This window comes from Lepidochelys olivacea (genome assembly GCF_965140295.1).
Source record: "Lepidochelys olivacea isolate rLepOli2 genome assembly, chromosome: 2".
Classification (NCBI taxonomy): domain Eukaryota; kingdom Metazoa; phylum Chordata; order Testudines; family Cheloniidae; genus Lepidochelys; species Lepidochelys olivacea.
The window spans coordinates 173006348-173023148 of NC_140412.1; the positions used below are offsets into that span (position 1 = coordinate 173006348).

The window sequence follows — 16801 nt, forward strand, 5'->3', positions numbered from 1 at the left end:
CTAACAGCCAGACAATAGTGTTAACACCAACCCAGTGTTACAAAAGGCTGAGTTCCTCTTGGCATCAGAAAGAGCTACAGGGAGAGCCAGCAAATCTGACTCAGAAAAGCCTTTTAATGTTGTAAGTGCAGTCCTGCTTTTGGACTCTACTTAAATATAAAGGCTAATCCACAGGAAGGAAAGGAGTTTTGTGCTATAGTCTATTATGGGTGGGTATAGGGAGTGGCATAAGGATTATGATTGTTCATACTAGTCATTTAAGTTTCACCATAAAAGCATCTGTGTGCACCCATTGTGTCCTTAAATCCCATATTTATGTGTGCATATTAGGCAACTGTGCACAGAAAAGGACAGGATTGCATTTACACTTCCAACATACACGGAGGCGTGTGAGCTAAGTCATCAGCTGTGGAATGGTTCCACTGTCACTTAAATAGGTTATAAAGTTAGAAGGGACCATTGTTCTGTTCTAATCTGACTTTCTGTGTAACACAGGGCATAGCACTGCCTGGAATGGGAAATGATTGCAGTGTTGGGCAATTTCCATTTCTCACCCTGGGTCCCTCCCATTTCAATGCTGGGGGAAGAGAGGGGTGGGGGAATTTCTTCCTCCAGTTAGCCTGTTGGGAGATCTCCAGAGCATGACACAACACTTGTGCTAGATACTGATTCCACAATTTTGCCCTCAGTTGTTTTAACGATACACCAGTTATAAATGCAAAAATTTAACTCAAATCCAACTCTCAGAAATGCTGTTATGGTGATGGGAGGACCACTGTGAAGAAAAAGGTTCTGAAACAAAGGACAGAATAAGGTCAGAAAGCAATCTGTAGGATTGCAGACGCATTTTGGCTGCTCCTTGTAACAATCTTTCTCAGGTCAGCGAAAGAACAAATGGAGCTGATTACAGACCCACAAAAACCAACAACAATATAAAAATAGATGGCAAACAGCATTCTGACAGATTTGTCCTTGTAAGGGGACGGTAATATTCAGGCACCTGAAATGTCAATCAGATGTGTGAACTGCCACTGATCAGACTGGAGACAATGCAATTTCTTACCAGTCATCAATCAATAATTCTAAGCATGAATCTCCTCAATAAATATCTCCCCCACAGTGCATGGCCTGTATTTACCCTGAGAAGCATTTGCTAGTTATATGCTGACCTTCTATGTCAATGCCATTTTATTTGCTTAGACTTTTCGTATCACTCCTTCTGTTACCATTCCCCAAGTACAGCCAAACTGAAAAACCTGGCATGCGAGAGTGGGTAGGACCCACAGCACATGTTGAAAAACATACTGTGATGGTTTGGGGGATCTGTCTTGTGAATTCTGATTGATATTATAATAAAATTGTTGTATCGTGGAATGCCTCTGGATCTGTGTAATCACCATGACTTACAAGCTGGAAAGCATGTCTCTACTAGACCAAGCACAATCGTGAAAGAACTGTCAGCACCTGAATAGGTCTTACCTGGGGAGCACAAAAGAGTAATTGCATCCTAAGGGAAAACAGTTCTTTCTCTCTGCAGGGGGCTGGCACTGGCAGAATGGAAAATTCCCAAACAAGGGGAAGAGATAGGGGTTTGGACTTACAGAGAAAAGACAGAGACACACAGAGGAAATTTGGTCAAAAAAAGGGAAGAGGACAGAGGAAGCAAGCTCATCTAGGGAGAGAAGCTTCAAGTTTAGGAAGAAAAGTCATGCAGCTGCAGGGGAAGGATCCTGGATCCTACAGAGGACCCTAACCCCAGCCCAAAGAATGCTCTGGAGTGATGAGGAGACTAAGTCAGGGAAATGAGTTTAGGTTTATCTGTTTCTGTATAGATCTGTGTATTTCTCCTGTGATTAAATAAAGAGCAATAATGTGTTAGATTTCTATATATTGTGTCTGTGTTATATGCTGCACTTGCCATGTGGCCCTTTGAAGAGGTAAACCAGAGGACTTACACCTTTGGGTGGTATTCTGGGAGACATGTATTTAAGTTACAAGGGAAGCCAGAGGCGTCAGAATTATGTCCAGGATGCTGTGCTGCATGCTCTTGGGAAGGGGTGACAGATAGAAGATCTGCTCCGAGAGTGTGTTTAGGGACCCCAAAACAGTGACAGAACCTGGGCTCTGTTCAGACTCTGGAGGCTTAAAACACCCAGGATCTAGTGTCTGGATCCCCTCACAACAATCTGGTGAGCTGTTGACTGGGGGAGCCTGACCAGATCTATCATACATACCATAAAGAAGTTTGTTATCATAGTTTAAAAGCTATGGGGGCAAGTGTCATAAATATAAAGGGAAGGGTAAACACCTTTAAATCCCTCCTGGCCAGAGGAAAAACCCTTTCACCTGTAAAGGGTTAAGAAGCTAGGATAACCTCGCTGGCACCTGTCCAAAATGACCAATGAGGAGACAAAATACTTTCAAAGCTGGAGGGGGGAGAAACAAAGTCTCTCTCTGTCTATGTGATGCTTTTGCCGGGAACAGAAAAGGAACGGAGTCTTAGACCTTAGTAAGTAATCTAGCTAGATATGCGTTAGATTCTGTTTTGTTTAAATGGCTGATAAAATAAGCTGTGCTGAATGGAATGTAGATTTCTGTTTTTGTGTCTTTTTGTAACTTAAGGTTTTGCCTAGAGGGATTCTCTATGTTTTGAATCTGATTACCCTGTAAGGTATTTACAATCCTGATTTTACAGAGGTGATTCTTTTACTTTTTTTCTTCAATTAAAATTCTTCTTTTAAGAACCTGATTGCTTTTTCATTGTTCTTAAGATCCAAGGGTTTGGGTCAGTGTTCACCTATGCAAATTGGTGATGATTTTTCTCAAGCCTTCCCCAGGAAAGGGGGTGTAGGGTTTGGGGAGGATTTTGGTGGGAAAGATGTTTCCAAGCGGGCTCTTTCCCTCTTATATATTTGTTAGACACTTGGTGGTGGCAGCGATAAAGTCCAAGGGCAAAAGGTAAAATAGTTTGTATCTTGGGGAAGTTTTAACCTAAGCTGGTAAAAATAAGCTTAGGGGGTTTTCATGCAGGTCCCCACGTCTGTATCCTAGAGTTCAGAGTGGGGAAGGAACCTTGACAGCAAGGTTCTGCCAATCTTTACTTATGCTGTATAGTTGCTTTATCCTGAGTCCTCAGTATTTCAGTGGGATGACTTGAGGAGAAAGGTACTATGCAGTGTTAAATCAGGGGGGCTACTTGAACAGGATGTTATTCTCAGTGTAAGGGTAGCAGAATCTAGCCTTAAATAACTAAGTGGTGCACTATTAACCATGTTATCTCTGGCGAACTGAACTCAAATCCTGGCTTAGGTTACAAGGGAAAATGAGCTTGGTTGTCTCATCCTAAATCCCATTTGCACATATAACAAAATCATGTGATAAGGCCACATGACTGTTGGTTTCTGACCAAGCGAGAGCAAGGATTGATATAGCAACAGATAGTAGCAAATTTCCTTGCACAACCATATATCTGGCTTTAGCCAGTGTTGTCAGTCTCTACAGTCTGTATAGCCAGTACAATAAAAGCCACTCACATATCATAAAAAGAAAACATATGACAATGTGTAACTGGTGCTTTTTAACAACAACAAGGTACGTCAGGCCCTGATGTGACTGTCAAATCATTTATAAAATACTTGTACAATTGTCACTTGCTTATCCATGCAAAAAATAATTAAGCAAAAGATCACAAGATTCAGCTACACATGTACTTAAAAGCAAAAATGATACAGTGATATTCAAAAGAGCCCTAGCATTAAAAATTAGAGCTGCTTGATCAAAGGGATATACTTTTCATGAAAATTTTCATGAATATTTCATCCTTTTTTTTTTTTTTTAGGGGGGAGGTCATAATTCAAAATGTTTATGAAAAATGTAGTGAAAATTCCATATGTTGGTATTTTCAACCAGCTATATTTAAAATGTTACTAAGGTATAATATTTTGACAGTAGTGAGATGTGGCTGAATAGCTGCGAGGTATAAAAGAGCCACTACTACACTCCAGCAAAGATTATGCAATACATTAAATAATTCTGCCAAAAGCTTATTTCATTGTCATGTACTATTTCTGTATTTTCTCCTAGCATCCAGTGACAACCAAGCCCTATTTCATGGAAAAGGAGCGTATGGTAGAAGACTCCATGAGGTGTCATTAGAAACAAAAGTAGAAGCCAGTTTATTTGAAACCTGGGGAATTTAGCAAAATTTACAAGATGTTCCAGTGTTTCCCTGGATTTACAAGGCATACTGCAAGTTAAATTTACAACGTAAAACTCAATGGGCTGAAACTGAAGTGTTTTAGAGACCTTATTTTCAGCATTGCTTCAGGATTTTTACTGTTCTCTTGTTCATCAGACATTTCCAAATCTATCTGTTTTGTGCCTACATTATCCTTTAACTGTTTGCTTTTGATGCCACCTGGTTGCTTTTATGAAGAACCATTGTGAGGTCACAAATATTGAATTATGTTTGGAGGGAAGAGATGCCGGATTTTCCACACAGATAAGTCAGATTTCAGCACTAACAGAAAAGGAAATTGGTGATGATCAAGTTACAAAATCCACAGCCAATTGGAACTAGGTTGATCTATAAAAGTTGCTGGAAATTTCCCTAAACCAGATCCTGTGTCCAGAGCAGGGAACAGAGAGTCTGGAGTTCTGGGTTTTATTCCCAACTTTGTCAGTGACTCACTCACACTCACTGTGTACCTTGAGCAAATCATTTAGGTCTACATTTTCAAAAAATTGCTTTTGATTTTGGGTGCCCACCTTTGGATACACAAAGCTTGACTTTCTGAGGTTCTGAGCATGCATAACTCCAACTGAATTAAATGGGAACTGCAGTAGCTCTGAAAATTAGGCCTTAGATATTTAAAACTGAACATCCAAAAGTTGAGGCACCCAAAATCAGAGGCCCTTAAATTGACCTCTGCGTTAAACTCTGTATTCCCCAATTCCCTCATCTATAAAATGGAAAAAATATCTTCTAACTTTTTTACATAATTTGACATCCAAAGATCCAAAGAGCTGTATAAACATAAAATATTATTTCAAATACTTCATGGTTTTGGTCAGGTCAGAAATACCAAGGTAAGAAAAATAACAATAACTCTGTTGTTCTTGCTTTTGTTATGGTAGTGCCTATGGACAAACCAAGAAGGAGGGAGCTCCATTGTAACAGGCACCATATAACTTCTCTTATGGCATTTCTATTTTATGTTGTGTCTAAAGTCAGGAAGAAAATATTTTGTTTAGCTCTAGTTTTGACTGAAGCTTTGGGCTGGTTTTCAGTCACTCTGCAGTTGGCCCATCCTTAAAAGAAACAGAAAAAATGTGACAAGTGTTGGAAAAAGAATACCTCTAAAAAGTAAGGTTTCAGAGTAGCAGCCATGTTAGTCTATATCCGCAAAAATAAAAGGAGCACTTTTGGCATCTTAGAGACTAACAAATCCATCCGATGAAGTGAGCTGTAGCTCATGAAAGCTTATGCTCAAATAAATTCGTTAGTCTCTAAGGTGCCACAAGTACTCCTTTTCTTTTTCCTCAAAAGTAAGTTCACTGGAATGTGACAGTGACTATTTTCTGAGTCAATACATATGAACTTTGAAACACTGACATTGTTAAAATTACTTCAGTTTTGTCTCAAAAGGACACACTCTAGGGATAACTCTGTCTTTCTATTAGATTAGTTCTAAATACACACTACCACTCAGAATTGATTGGGATAGAATCCTGGAGCATCCCAGCATACAGAGCGATGGGATATGCCCCCAGCCACACATGGACAAGTGAAGAAACTGAGGACACAGTAATGGGGGTAGCACTTTGTTGTGGGAATGTTAACCCATGTGCTCAGATCCAGATACCAGGCACCTGAGCTCATTGCACAGTGCAGACATAGCTTTGAAGAGAGATTTTGCGCCGAGTGTTGGCTGAAAGGGGGTTGAAGCTGTCAGCAAAGAAACAGTCTCCTGCTGTTTGATTCCTGCTTTGTTCAGGGAAACAGTACTCTATATATTCTTTAAAAAAAGAAAAGGAGTACTTGTGGCACCTTAGAGACTAACCAATTTATTTGAGCATAAGCTTTCGTGAGCTACAGCTCACTTCATCGGATGCATACTGTGGAAAATACAGAAGATGTTTTTATACACACAGACCATGAAAAATGGGTGTTTATCACTACAAAAGGTTTTCTCTCCCCCCACCCCACTCTCCTGCTGGTAATAGCTTATCTAAAGTGATCACTCTCCTTACAATGTGTATGATAATCAAGGTGGGCCATTTCCAGCACAAATCCAGGTTTTCTCCCCCCCCCCACCTTGATTATTTTGTATTTTGTATTCTGTATTTTCCACAGTTTGCATCCGATGAAGTGAGTGGTAGCTCACAAAAGCTTATGCTCAAATAAATTGGTTAGTTTCTAAGGTGCCACAAGTACTCCTTTTCTTTTTGCGAATACAGTCTAACACGGCTGTTACTCTGAAACCTATATATTCTTTGTAAATAAACAGGATTGCACTTGAAAGAAACACTTGACTCCATCATCAATTTCTCCTCTTATTGGAAACAACACACAAGATCCCGAATTTTGGCTACCCGCCAGATTAAAAAAGTGGGTAACAATATGATAGACTGATAGAATCATTGGGTTAGAAGGGGACTGCAAGGGCCATCTAGTCTGACTCCTGCCGAGATGCATGATTTGTTGTGTAGGATAGAATAAAGTGAGGATAGATATAGGGTAAAGCACTGGGGAGGAGGGAATTCAACCCATAACCAGGGAGTGCATAAAGAGATCCTGGGGCTGGCCTTTTCTGCTGTAATCTCCATTCATTCATGGCTTGAAGAGAAGGGGAATAGAAAGCACAAACTCTACTGCCTGAGGCCTGCCTTAAAAAAAAAAAAAGAGTAGTTGTGAAGGAGTTGGGAAACTGAATGTCAAAGGATAGTAGTTATCCCCTATGGACATGATGAACTGTTCAAGGGCAGTGTGATGACTGGTGAATAGACTTGCCTGCAGGATTGCTGATAAGGTGGGTAATTTAAAGGCAGAACACTGTGATAGGCAATTTATGACACCAAAGGTTCCTTAGAATCATGAAAACCATTGAGAAGAGTAACGAATAAATGATCTCAGCTGAAATCACAGACTTAGCGCCACACGATGCAGCTTCTAGAAAGAATTAGGAGACGCAATAGATTGGATGATTTTAGATATTTATAAGACACACATAGTGAAAGAGGGCTATTCAGAGAGATTAGCACCTCATGGAAATGTGATCAAATCTTCAGCAGGGGGTTGCAAAAGAATTTAGTTTTGCCATTATCATTTCCAATCAGAATACACAAACAAAAATAAAAACAAACTTGGAGCTTCATCCCCAATTTTCCTGCAGCGTCTTGGACTTTTTTGGTTTTTTTGTTGTTTGTTTTTTAAATGGTTGGTCGGTATTTCAACATAATGGAAATTCCTCTGATATGAAAGTGATTCATTATAAACCTCGGTTTTCAGGATTTAATTAGTATCTTAGCCATTTCAAATGAATGAAATGGATATATCATCAGTGCTTTATTAGTCATTGTGCCCAATCAAAATGCCCTACAGCTTTACTGTAACTATAAACCTCCCCTTAACCTGGGACACTCAATCTCTAACCCAGAGGAACTTCAACCAAACTCCTGGATCCAGACAACCAAAAATTTGAGGAAGATTGTATTCAAACACTGGCCCCTTGATCTGTAACAGTTACAACCAATACCCTGTACCTAAATCCCTCTGAGTATTAGAAAAGTTCAGTTTTTGTTTGAACTAATAAAACATTATATGTGTTAATAGGAATTTATTACTCAGCAGCTCAGGATAACACCTGACGCTGCTGAGAAGAGTACAGACAATCCTGAAGTTCTTTTCTTCCATGTGTTATTGGATTTAAATAGGAAATGCACATTACCACTAATGTGAGATGTGCAGTAAATCCACCATATATAACTGGTAGAACAGATCCCTGTGAATGTGATAGGTTTGTAAGGAATATTAAGGGATGCACTTGTCATTTGAACAATTAATTTGTGATTCTGTTTTGCTTAGTTGGTTTGGCTTCCACATTTAGACATTTACCTTTTATGCAAAATGGTCCATCATATGCAGTTTTGGAACAGTCACAGGAGTAGCCATTGTATTTCTCGACACATTTACCTCCGTTCTCACAGTACATTCCATAGCTGGTGCAGTGGCCAGAGCAACCAGGTTTCACCCCCAGGGTGACCTTTGCTCTCTCCTCCAAGTCCAGAGTCACCCCATTCATTCTTAAAGAGCGAATGCAACCCAGAAATCCTCTCTGTCCACCTGCAGCACCTGAGAGATAATGCAAAAATAATGAATCGAGAGTTAAACTGCATTATTGCTGCTGTATACCAAATAACCCGCTGAGCTGCCAGCTACAGCTGGTCATATTGTAGGTTGGGATGTCTTTTAAAAGCCTAAAATATTCATTCATTTTTCATTATGCAATCAAATTGCAGTAAGTCTAAGCTTTCAGCCCCATTCTCAGATGGCATAAGGGGTGTAGTTTCATCAGCGGAGGATCTGGCCCTCAGTCTCTTGACTGGGAGACTTAATTTCTTCTTTTTCTTATATATTTTTAAAGATCGTGTTTGGGGTAATAATAGGTTTTATGCTTGAATACATTTTGGATTGCAACATTTTCCTATAGGTTGATGATAATACATAGTAATAATAATGATAATCTCTTACATAATTTTACATTTTTTAAAGCAAAGTTTGGGAAGTTGGGAGAGAGGTTTAGGCCGACACTTTCAAACTGCAATAGGAGGCACAGATGCTCAATCATCTCTGAAAATCAGGCTACTTATTTAGTTGTCTAGATATAGATTTTACATGCCCGAAGTAGAGCGATCAAATCTGAAAATGTGGGCCTAAGTGCCTTTCCCAAGCATACATGGCAAGTTGCTAACAGAGAGCCAGTGTTAGAACTCAGTAGTTCAGGCCCACGTTCAATATGCTATTGGGAAATTCAGATTTATGGCACGAGTAGACTTGACCATGGTTATGATTCAGAGAGAAAATCTAGTGCAATCACAGACATTCAATTTTGGTAATACAGTCAAACAATGAACACTTCTAAAGATTTGTAATGTACCACGTAGGACAGACATTTTTGAATCTCAGTGTCTATTGCCTAATTATTGTCTGAATTCCTGCTTATTCTGACCCTCGTCATAACTGCCCACAACTGTGAAAATTTAAATAGATAAAAATCTGAAAAAATGATTAAAACAAACCTGATCAGTTGAAATGATAAGAAAATAAAAATTGAATTCTGCCAAGCCTATTTATAGTTCCGTTTATGCAGCAACAGACTTTTTATTTCAGATCAACTTTAGCAATACCAAAAATGTTAAAGAAGAGACCGAGCTTGTGAATAATGACTGTACAACGGGGACACACATGGCTATTTCCACTCCACTGACAAGATCATATTTACCAAGGTATTGAAGGTTCTGTACATCATTTTAATTTACTTCTGTTGTTGAGCTTTCACTAAGATGTAAGGAAATGAGGTAAAGAATTTTTTTAGAGAGGTAGGGAAGTGCTTCTTTGCTCATCATTTCATGCAAACCTGGTCCTACCTCATGAAACTCACCATGTCTGCATTGTGGAGCCCCAAGAGCTAAAGAAGCATGAACGTTGCTGGAATGGCAGCCTTTTGGTACCCAAAATGCAGTGAAGGCTAGCAACATTTGAAAGTGGCTAGGCAAACAGTGAAATGTGTATTTGTTATATGGTACAATGTAACTGGCTATTAAAATTCACAAGCAAAAGGTGGGTGATGGGGTGTCAGACTGGAGGGTGAATACGGTAAATGGGGGACGGGAGACCAAATCTCTGTAGGGTGGAGTTGCTATTCATATCAGAGAGACACCAGCTAAACAGTACTACCATAAGCTTCCTTCCCTGCATGGCGTTCCCAGGCCTCTTTCAGTTCCTGGCTGAATAGCTGGGTGGGAGATCCTTTGGGAAAAAATATCTGGAAAAAGGCTGCTTGCCTGCCTGAGGCTTGAGCTACAAATAAGGAAGGAGCAATGATACTAGGGTACCACAGCAGTACTTGTTTCTCTGAACTGGGTCACCTTCCTTCTGTAACCTACATTGCTTTTCAATCTGTACCCTACCATCACTAAGTGCTTCTGGAAAGAAACCTGATATATTACTATAACTGCCACCAACGTGATGTGGCTGGAATGGAGTAACTAACCATTGAGGCCTGTTATTTCTTCTGCTACTTACCAACATATAACTGGCTATACAGTTCCAATCGTGTGTGGCCTTCCGTTGGCGCCTTCCGGATCTCCTGTGGCAGTTGGTCCACCCGCAGACTGGCCTGCTTGACATTTCTCTCAGCGATGACTCGATGCCATTGGTCATCATTGAGTGGGTTGGGGGATCTGACAATGATCTCCACTGGGCCATTTCCAACATCAAATGAAAAGGACACTTCAATAGCAGCTGAAATACCAGAGGGGAGAAAATCCATCAGAGGTTCAAAGTACGATTGTTTATACCTATTACACAGGAAGCCACCTTGGGACCCGTCCTGTAAAATCCTGAGTGCATTCAAATCCCCTGACTTCAATAGAAGCTGATAGTGCTTAGCACTTCTCAGGAGGCCATTATGGAAAATTCCTATGGAATTTAAACAAATTAAACAAATCTGGTTCTACAGAAAATTAACCGGGTTCCATCAAAATTACTGTATAAATATTAGAGCCGGTTGAATAATAGTTCTTTTTTTGATAGAAAATTTGTACATAAAGGAAAAAATAGTGTTTGTGTTGACATTTTCAGCAGGGAATTCAAACTTTTCATTAAAGAAAAATAGCTGTTTCTGGGTTTCAGTTTTCCAAGTAAAAATTATTTTTTTTAGAAGAAAGAGAGTTTCCACAAAAAATTGTTTAGCTGAAAGCCTAATTTTCCACGGAAAAAAGTTTTGATGGCAAATTTTCAACTAGACCTAATACATATTTATAGATGGTAGTAATGAATGATGGCCAGGAGTTTTTTAAATTACCCTACAGAATTCTTAGGTGGATTAAATTATATTGGATGGTCCAAAAATGTATAGACTTTATAAATTTCTATTATACTTGGTAGGACTTTTCCATCTGGTGTTGCTCAGCAAAGCACACGATTGACACTTATTACTAAGGAGGGCAAAATGATTAATGAGGAATAGATCACTTCTGACGAGAAACATGATCTCAAATTGTCTGCTATGATTCATCTAGGCTCCTTTTTTACAGTAAAATTATTATATAGTGGCAGAAAACCAGTTCAAAGAATTATCAGAAAATAGATTGCTACTGATAGTATTCACAAAGGAGGATTTAACCTAGATGTAAAGACAACTGGGTTTTCAGTCTATTTCATTTTTTTTAGGTATAAAAGAATCCATGGAAAGCAACTTCTGGCAGCTGTGTCATCCTTTTAAGAGAATTCTTATGCACCATAGGGCTATAAAGGGATCTAGTATAGTTGTGCTTCTCACGTTGTGCATAATTCACTTCCAGCCAGTCTTGCAAAACTTTACTCACCCAGACAGGGAAATTGCTTTTGATGGGCTCGTAAAATATCATTATTACCTATCAGCCGACTAAAAGGAGAACAAATACTTTTTGTGCCCAGGCTAGTACATTTTCATGGTGCTTTTTGCAAGGCTGAATCAAACTGCAGTCATTTTTGTGGTTTGTACCACATCCCAAAAAAGATATTGCATGAATAAGCATTTTTCATAATCATGAATGCTTTTTTAAACAAAATTTGCTGCAAAAATCTTACTTATTTTTGTCCCCCCCCACCCCCTTTTATGGAAAGAGATAAGTTCTGAAGGAGAATTATACAGGTGTTTAGGTAGTGAAATATCCATCATTCTCAGCTACCTGCAATACTATTTCCTCTTTTGAAGTGACCACCTCTCCTGGCCCCTCAGATCAATCAGTTTGCCTTTGTTTGCTCAGGACTTGGCTACAGAGATTAATAAAAATGTTTTACTCTGATGTGAAGTCTTCAAGTTTCTGGGGGTTTGGGATATAAGGTTAGGGCAAATTAGAAACTAGAACCAAATCTATATAGTCATTAGCATACAGGAAGCATTGCAGCCTGCCTTGAAGAGTGGGTGGCTTTGTCTCCACTGTGCTGCTCTGAAAAAACCACTTCATATCTCTGCACACTGTCTGTCTCCAACTCCTTTAATTGTTTCCGAAAGCGGGCTGTCTGCAAGGCTATAAGACTGAGAACTGCTACGCAGAGTGTTCATCTCATTCTCAGCCACTCGACGGCATTTTTGACATTGCCAGTGGGTGCCTTTGTGAAACCCCATCTAGTATTCAGTCACTGATTCTACTTTAAAAGTCTCTAAAGAGACTCATTTGCTCTCAGTCTTCTGGTTGAAGGCAGCTGCCTTTTTTAAAAGAGATAATTGCAACTAGAAAGGGAGAAAGAGAGAGAGAGGTGGGGTAGGAAGAGATGAAGACATTTCAACCATAACAACCAGACTTGCACAGCTCAGCTTTAATCATGGTTGAAGATCAAGGTCTGCGTAGCAGCCTGAAAGGTTTCTTCTCTGTGATAATAGTATTTAAACACAAGGAAATTCATACTAATTGGAGGAAAATATTAAACTGTGACTTTAAAGCATAAATATACAGGAATAAAATTCATACTGGTTAGTCTTAAATTTTTAATATTTTACCTTGTAACTCGAGAGGGAAAAGAATAAACATCTCAAAACATTGTACTTCTCATAAAAGATTTTTGTTGAGTGTGAAAGGGGAAGAAGCACCAAAGACGTATAGCATCCATAGATTACATTGACATATCCCGAAAACAAATTTAACACAGGCCTCACATAAAATATTGGAGAGTAAATCTGTATGCCAGTTTGCTGGCCTAAGAAAATATGAAGTATATCAATATGTACTTCCTAAAGAATGGATAAAATTGCTCACAGGCTGCATGTTAGTAACTCCTACAAGCAACTTCTACTATTGGTTCTCACAGGTAAGCAACATTATTTATCTGTTTTAATAAATTTCTGACTCCACATCCTAGTGTATATAGCAGTCAGAGGAATCTCTGACTAAAAAACAAATAGTATTGGGACTTTAACAGGGATGGGTGAACATGTTTATCCTAGGTTTCAGAGTAACAGCCGTGTTAGTCTGTATTCGCAAAAAGAAAAGGAGTAATTGTGGCACCTTAGAGACTAACCAATTTATTTGAGCATAAGCTTTCGTGAGCTACAGCTCACTTCATCACGAAAGCTTATGCTCAAATAAGTTGGTTAGTCTCTAAGGTGCCACATGTTTATCCTAGACATCTAAAAGACTAGCAATTAACTGATTTTTTTAAAGCAAGTCTCCCTCCCACCATTCCTCTAGCTTGTCCCTGCTGAAAAGTTACATGCTAGAGTTGACTCTCCCTCCCCAAAAACCCACAATGGTTTGGGGCCAAATTCATTGGGGTGACAGTTATTAGAATAGCCATACTAGGTAAGACCAATAGTCCATCTAGCCCAGTATCCTGTCTTCTGTGGCCATTGCCAGATGTTTCAGAGGGAAAGAACAGAACAGAACAGGGCAATTTCTAGTGATCCATCCCCGGTTGTTCATCCCCAGCTTCTGGCAGTTGGAAGATTAGGGACACTCTAAGCATGGGGTTGCATCCATGATGATCTTGGCTAATTGCCACTGATGGACCAATCATCCATGAACTTATATAATTCTTTTTTGAACACAGGTATACTTTTGGCCTTCACAACATCTCATGGCAATGAGTTCCATATGCTGACTGTACATTGTGTGAAGAAATACTTCCTTCTGTTTGTTTTACACCTGCTGTTCCTTAATTTCATCAGGTAACCCCTAGTTCTTGTGTTATGTGAAAGGATAAACAACACTTCCCTAATCATTTTTCTTCACTCCAGTCATGATTTTATAGACCTCCGTCATATTACTCCCCCCTGCCCCAAATCCATAGCTTGTGTTATAAAGCAGGTTAGACTAGATGATTTAGTGGTCCCTTTTGGCCTTAAAATCTATGAATCGATCAGTCTCTCTCTTCACCAGAACACTTTCTGGTTCAGCTCTTATTTCACCATCCTTCTAGCGTGTACCTGCTGAAAAATTCCATTCTAGAGTTCTCTGCTTGATTATATTTGCTATGATGAGACTACCACTAGAGGAAGAGATGCTTACAGATGGCTGGTGTTCACAGGACTGGCAGCTCAGAGAAAGTGGTTTTCAAATGTATGTCATATAGGGGGGAAAAAGGCACTGCAATCCTTTGGTCACACAGATTTTCTGTATGCTCATCTGTCCCGCTTTTCACTGCTCATCCTCACACCTGCTACTTACAGTTCTTCTTTTGCAGTCTGTTTCTCCTAGCTTCTGCTACATTTATAGTAGGGCTGTTGATTAATCGCCGTTAACTCAGGGGATTAACTCAAAAATTAATTGTGATTAAAAAAATTAATCATGATTAATCACAGTTTTAATCGCACTAGTAAACAACAGAATACCAATTGAAATTAATTAACTATTTTGGATGTTTTTCTACATTTTCATATATATTGTATTCTGTGTTGTAATTTAAATCAAAGCGTGTATTATTTTTATTACCAATATTTGCACCATAAAATGATAAACAAAAGAAATAGTATTTTTCTATTCACCTCATAAAAGTACTGTAGTGCAATCTTTGTCATGAAAGTGCAACTTACAATTTTTTTTTTACATAATTGCACTCAAAAACAAAACAATGTAAAACTTCAGAGCCTACAAGTCTTCTCAGTCCTACTTCTTGTTCAGCCAGTCACTAAGACAAACAAGTTTGTTTACATTTACAGGAGATAATGCTGCTGGCTTCTTAATTACAATGTCACCATAAAGTGAGAACAGGCATTTCCACTGTAAGGTATTTATGTGCCAGATATGCTAAACATTCATATGTGCCTTCATGCTTCGGCCACCATTCCAGAGGATATGCTTTCATGCTCATGATGCTCATTAAAAAGAAAAGAGTAATTAAATTTGTGACTGAACTCCTTGGGGGAGAATTGTATGTACCCTACTCTGTTTTACCCGCCTTCTGCCATATATTTCATGTCTCAAATGATAATCCAGCACATATTCTTTTTAAGAACACTTTCACTGCAGATTTCACAAAATGCAAAGAAGGTATCAATGTGAGATTTCTAAAGATAGCTACAGCACTTGACCCAAGTTTTAAGAATCTGAAGTGCCTTCCAAAATCTGAGAGGGATGAGGTGTGGCACATGCTTTCAGAAGTCTTAAAAGAGCAACACTCCAATGCAGAAACTACAGAAAAGAAAATCAACTTTTTGCTGGTGGCCTCTGGCTCAGATAATGATAATGAAAATGAACATGTGTCGGTCCGCACTGCTTTGGATTGTTATTGAGGAGAACCCATCAGCATTGACACACGTCCCCTGGAATGGTGGCTGAAGCATGAAGGGACATATGAATCTTTAGTGCATCTGGCACGTAAATATCTTGCAACGCCAGCAACAACAGTGCCATGAGAATACCTGTTCTCACTTTCAGGTGACATTGTAAACAAGAAGTGGGCAGCATTATCTCCTGCAAATACAAACAAACTTATTTGTCTGAGCGATTGGCTGAACAAGAAGTAAGACTGAGTGGCCTTGCAGTCTCTGAAATTTTACATTGTTTTATTTTTGAATGCAGTATTTTTTGTACATAATTCTACATCTGTAAGTTCAACTTTCATGATAAAGAGATTCTACTACTGTACTTGCATTAGTTGAATTGAAAAATACTATTTCTTTTGTTTTTTTACGTGCAAATACTTGTAATAAAAATAAATATAAAGTGAGCACTGTACACTTTGTATTCTGTGTTGTAATTGATATCAACATATTTGAAAATGTAGAAAACATCCAAAAATATTTAAATAAATGGTATTCTATTATTAACAGTGTGATTAATTTTTTTAATCATGCAATTAAACGCAATAAATTTTTTTTGATCGCTTGACAGCCCTAGAATTTTTGACGGTGCTCATTGATGTATTAGATTGACTAAATCAATGGGAATTAAATTTCCAAATGAAATGGTCATTTGAACAAATTAGTGAAAGCTTGTGTCGTTTGACCAAATGACTAAGTTTGCCAGTATGGCTGTACAAAAATCAAAACAGAAACTGGTTTGATCTTCTAGTACCTTGCATCTTGTGTAGTCATTTGCACCTGTATAAAGGCAGAGCAAAGTGGGTATAAAATGCTACTGTTCAGAGTTAGTAGCATCTAGCACACACCTTGCATGGTGTAAACAATTATGTAAGGTAAATGGCAGTGGAATATCAGACCCAGTACCTTCCTAAGCATTCAGAGCTGGCTAACATTTTACAAAATTTACATCCAGCATGGACACATTCTGATGATAAAATATTGCACCTCTGCAATCAGAAATGAAATGAATTCTGCTAGGTTTATCATTTCTAAGTGATGCCACGATAAACTTATTTTTATAAATACCAGTGAGTTCATTGACAATATACTATTGATTCCTTGTCACACTGAAATTCTTGTTGCCTGGAGAAAGACAGAAAAAAGTCTCTTCCTGAACTAGTAGGTGTTATAAAAAAGTTTACTGAATTGAAAAACTGTCTTTAGTCTTTCTTTGAAAGGTAAAAATTTAAATAGAGATACAATTTTAATATAGTTTTAGCCTCAGAGTTTGGAAA

The 16801-nt window shown here is 38.6% G+C and overlaps 1 protein-coding gene across 1 annotated transcript in view; it reads right to left on the reverse strand.

Moving 5' to 3' along the window:
* The window catches only part of CNTNAP2 (contactin associated protein 2), a 1667645-nt gene that overhangs the window by 126448 nt on the left and 1524396 nt on the right, over window positions 1-16801 (reverse strand). The window contains exons 17-18 of the mRNA XM_084620442.1: window positions 10307-10525; window positions 8117-8353 (exon numbers count right to left, since the gene is read on the reverse strand). Of these exons, the coding sequence (XP_084476568.1) occupies window positions 8117-8353; window positions 10307-10525 (456 nt within the window). The remainder of the gene's footprint in view (window positions 1-8116; window positions 8354-10306; window positions 10526-16801) is intronic.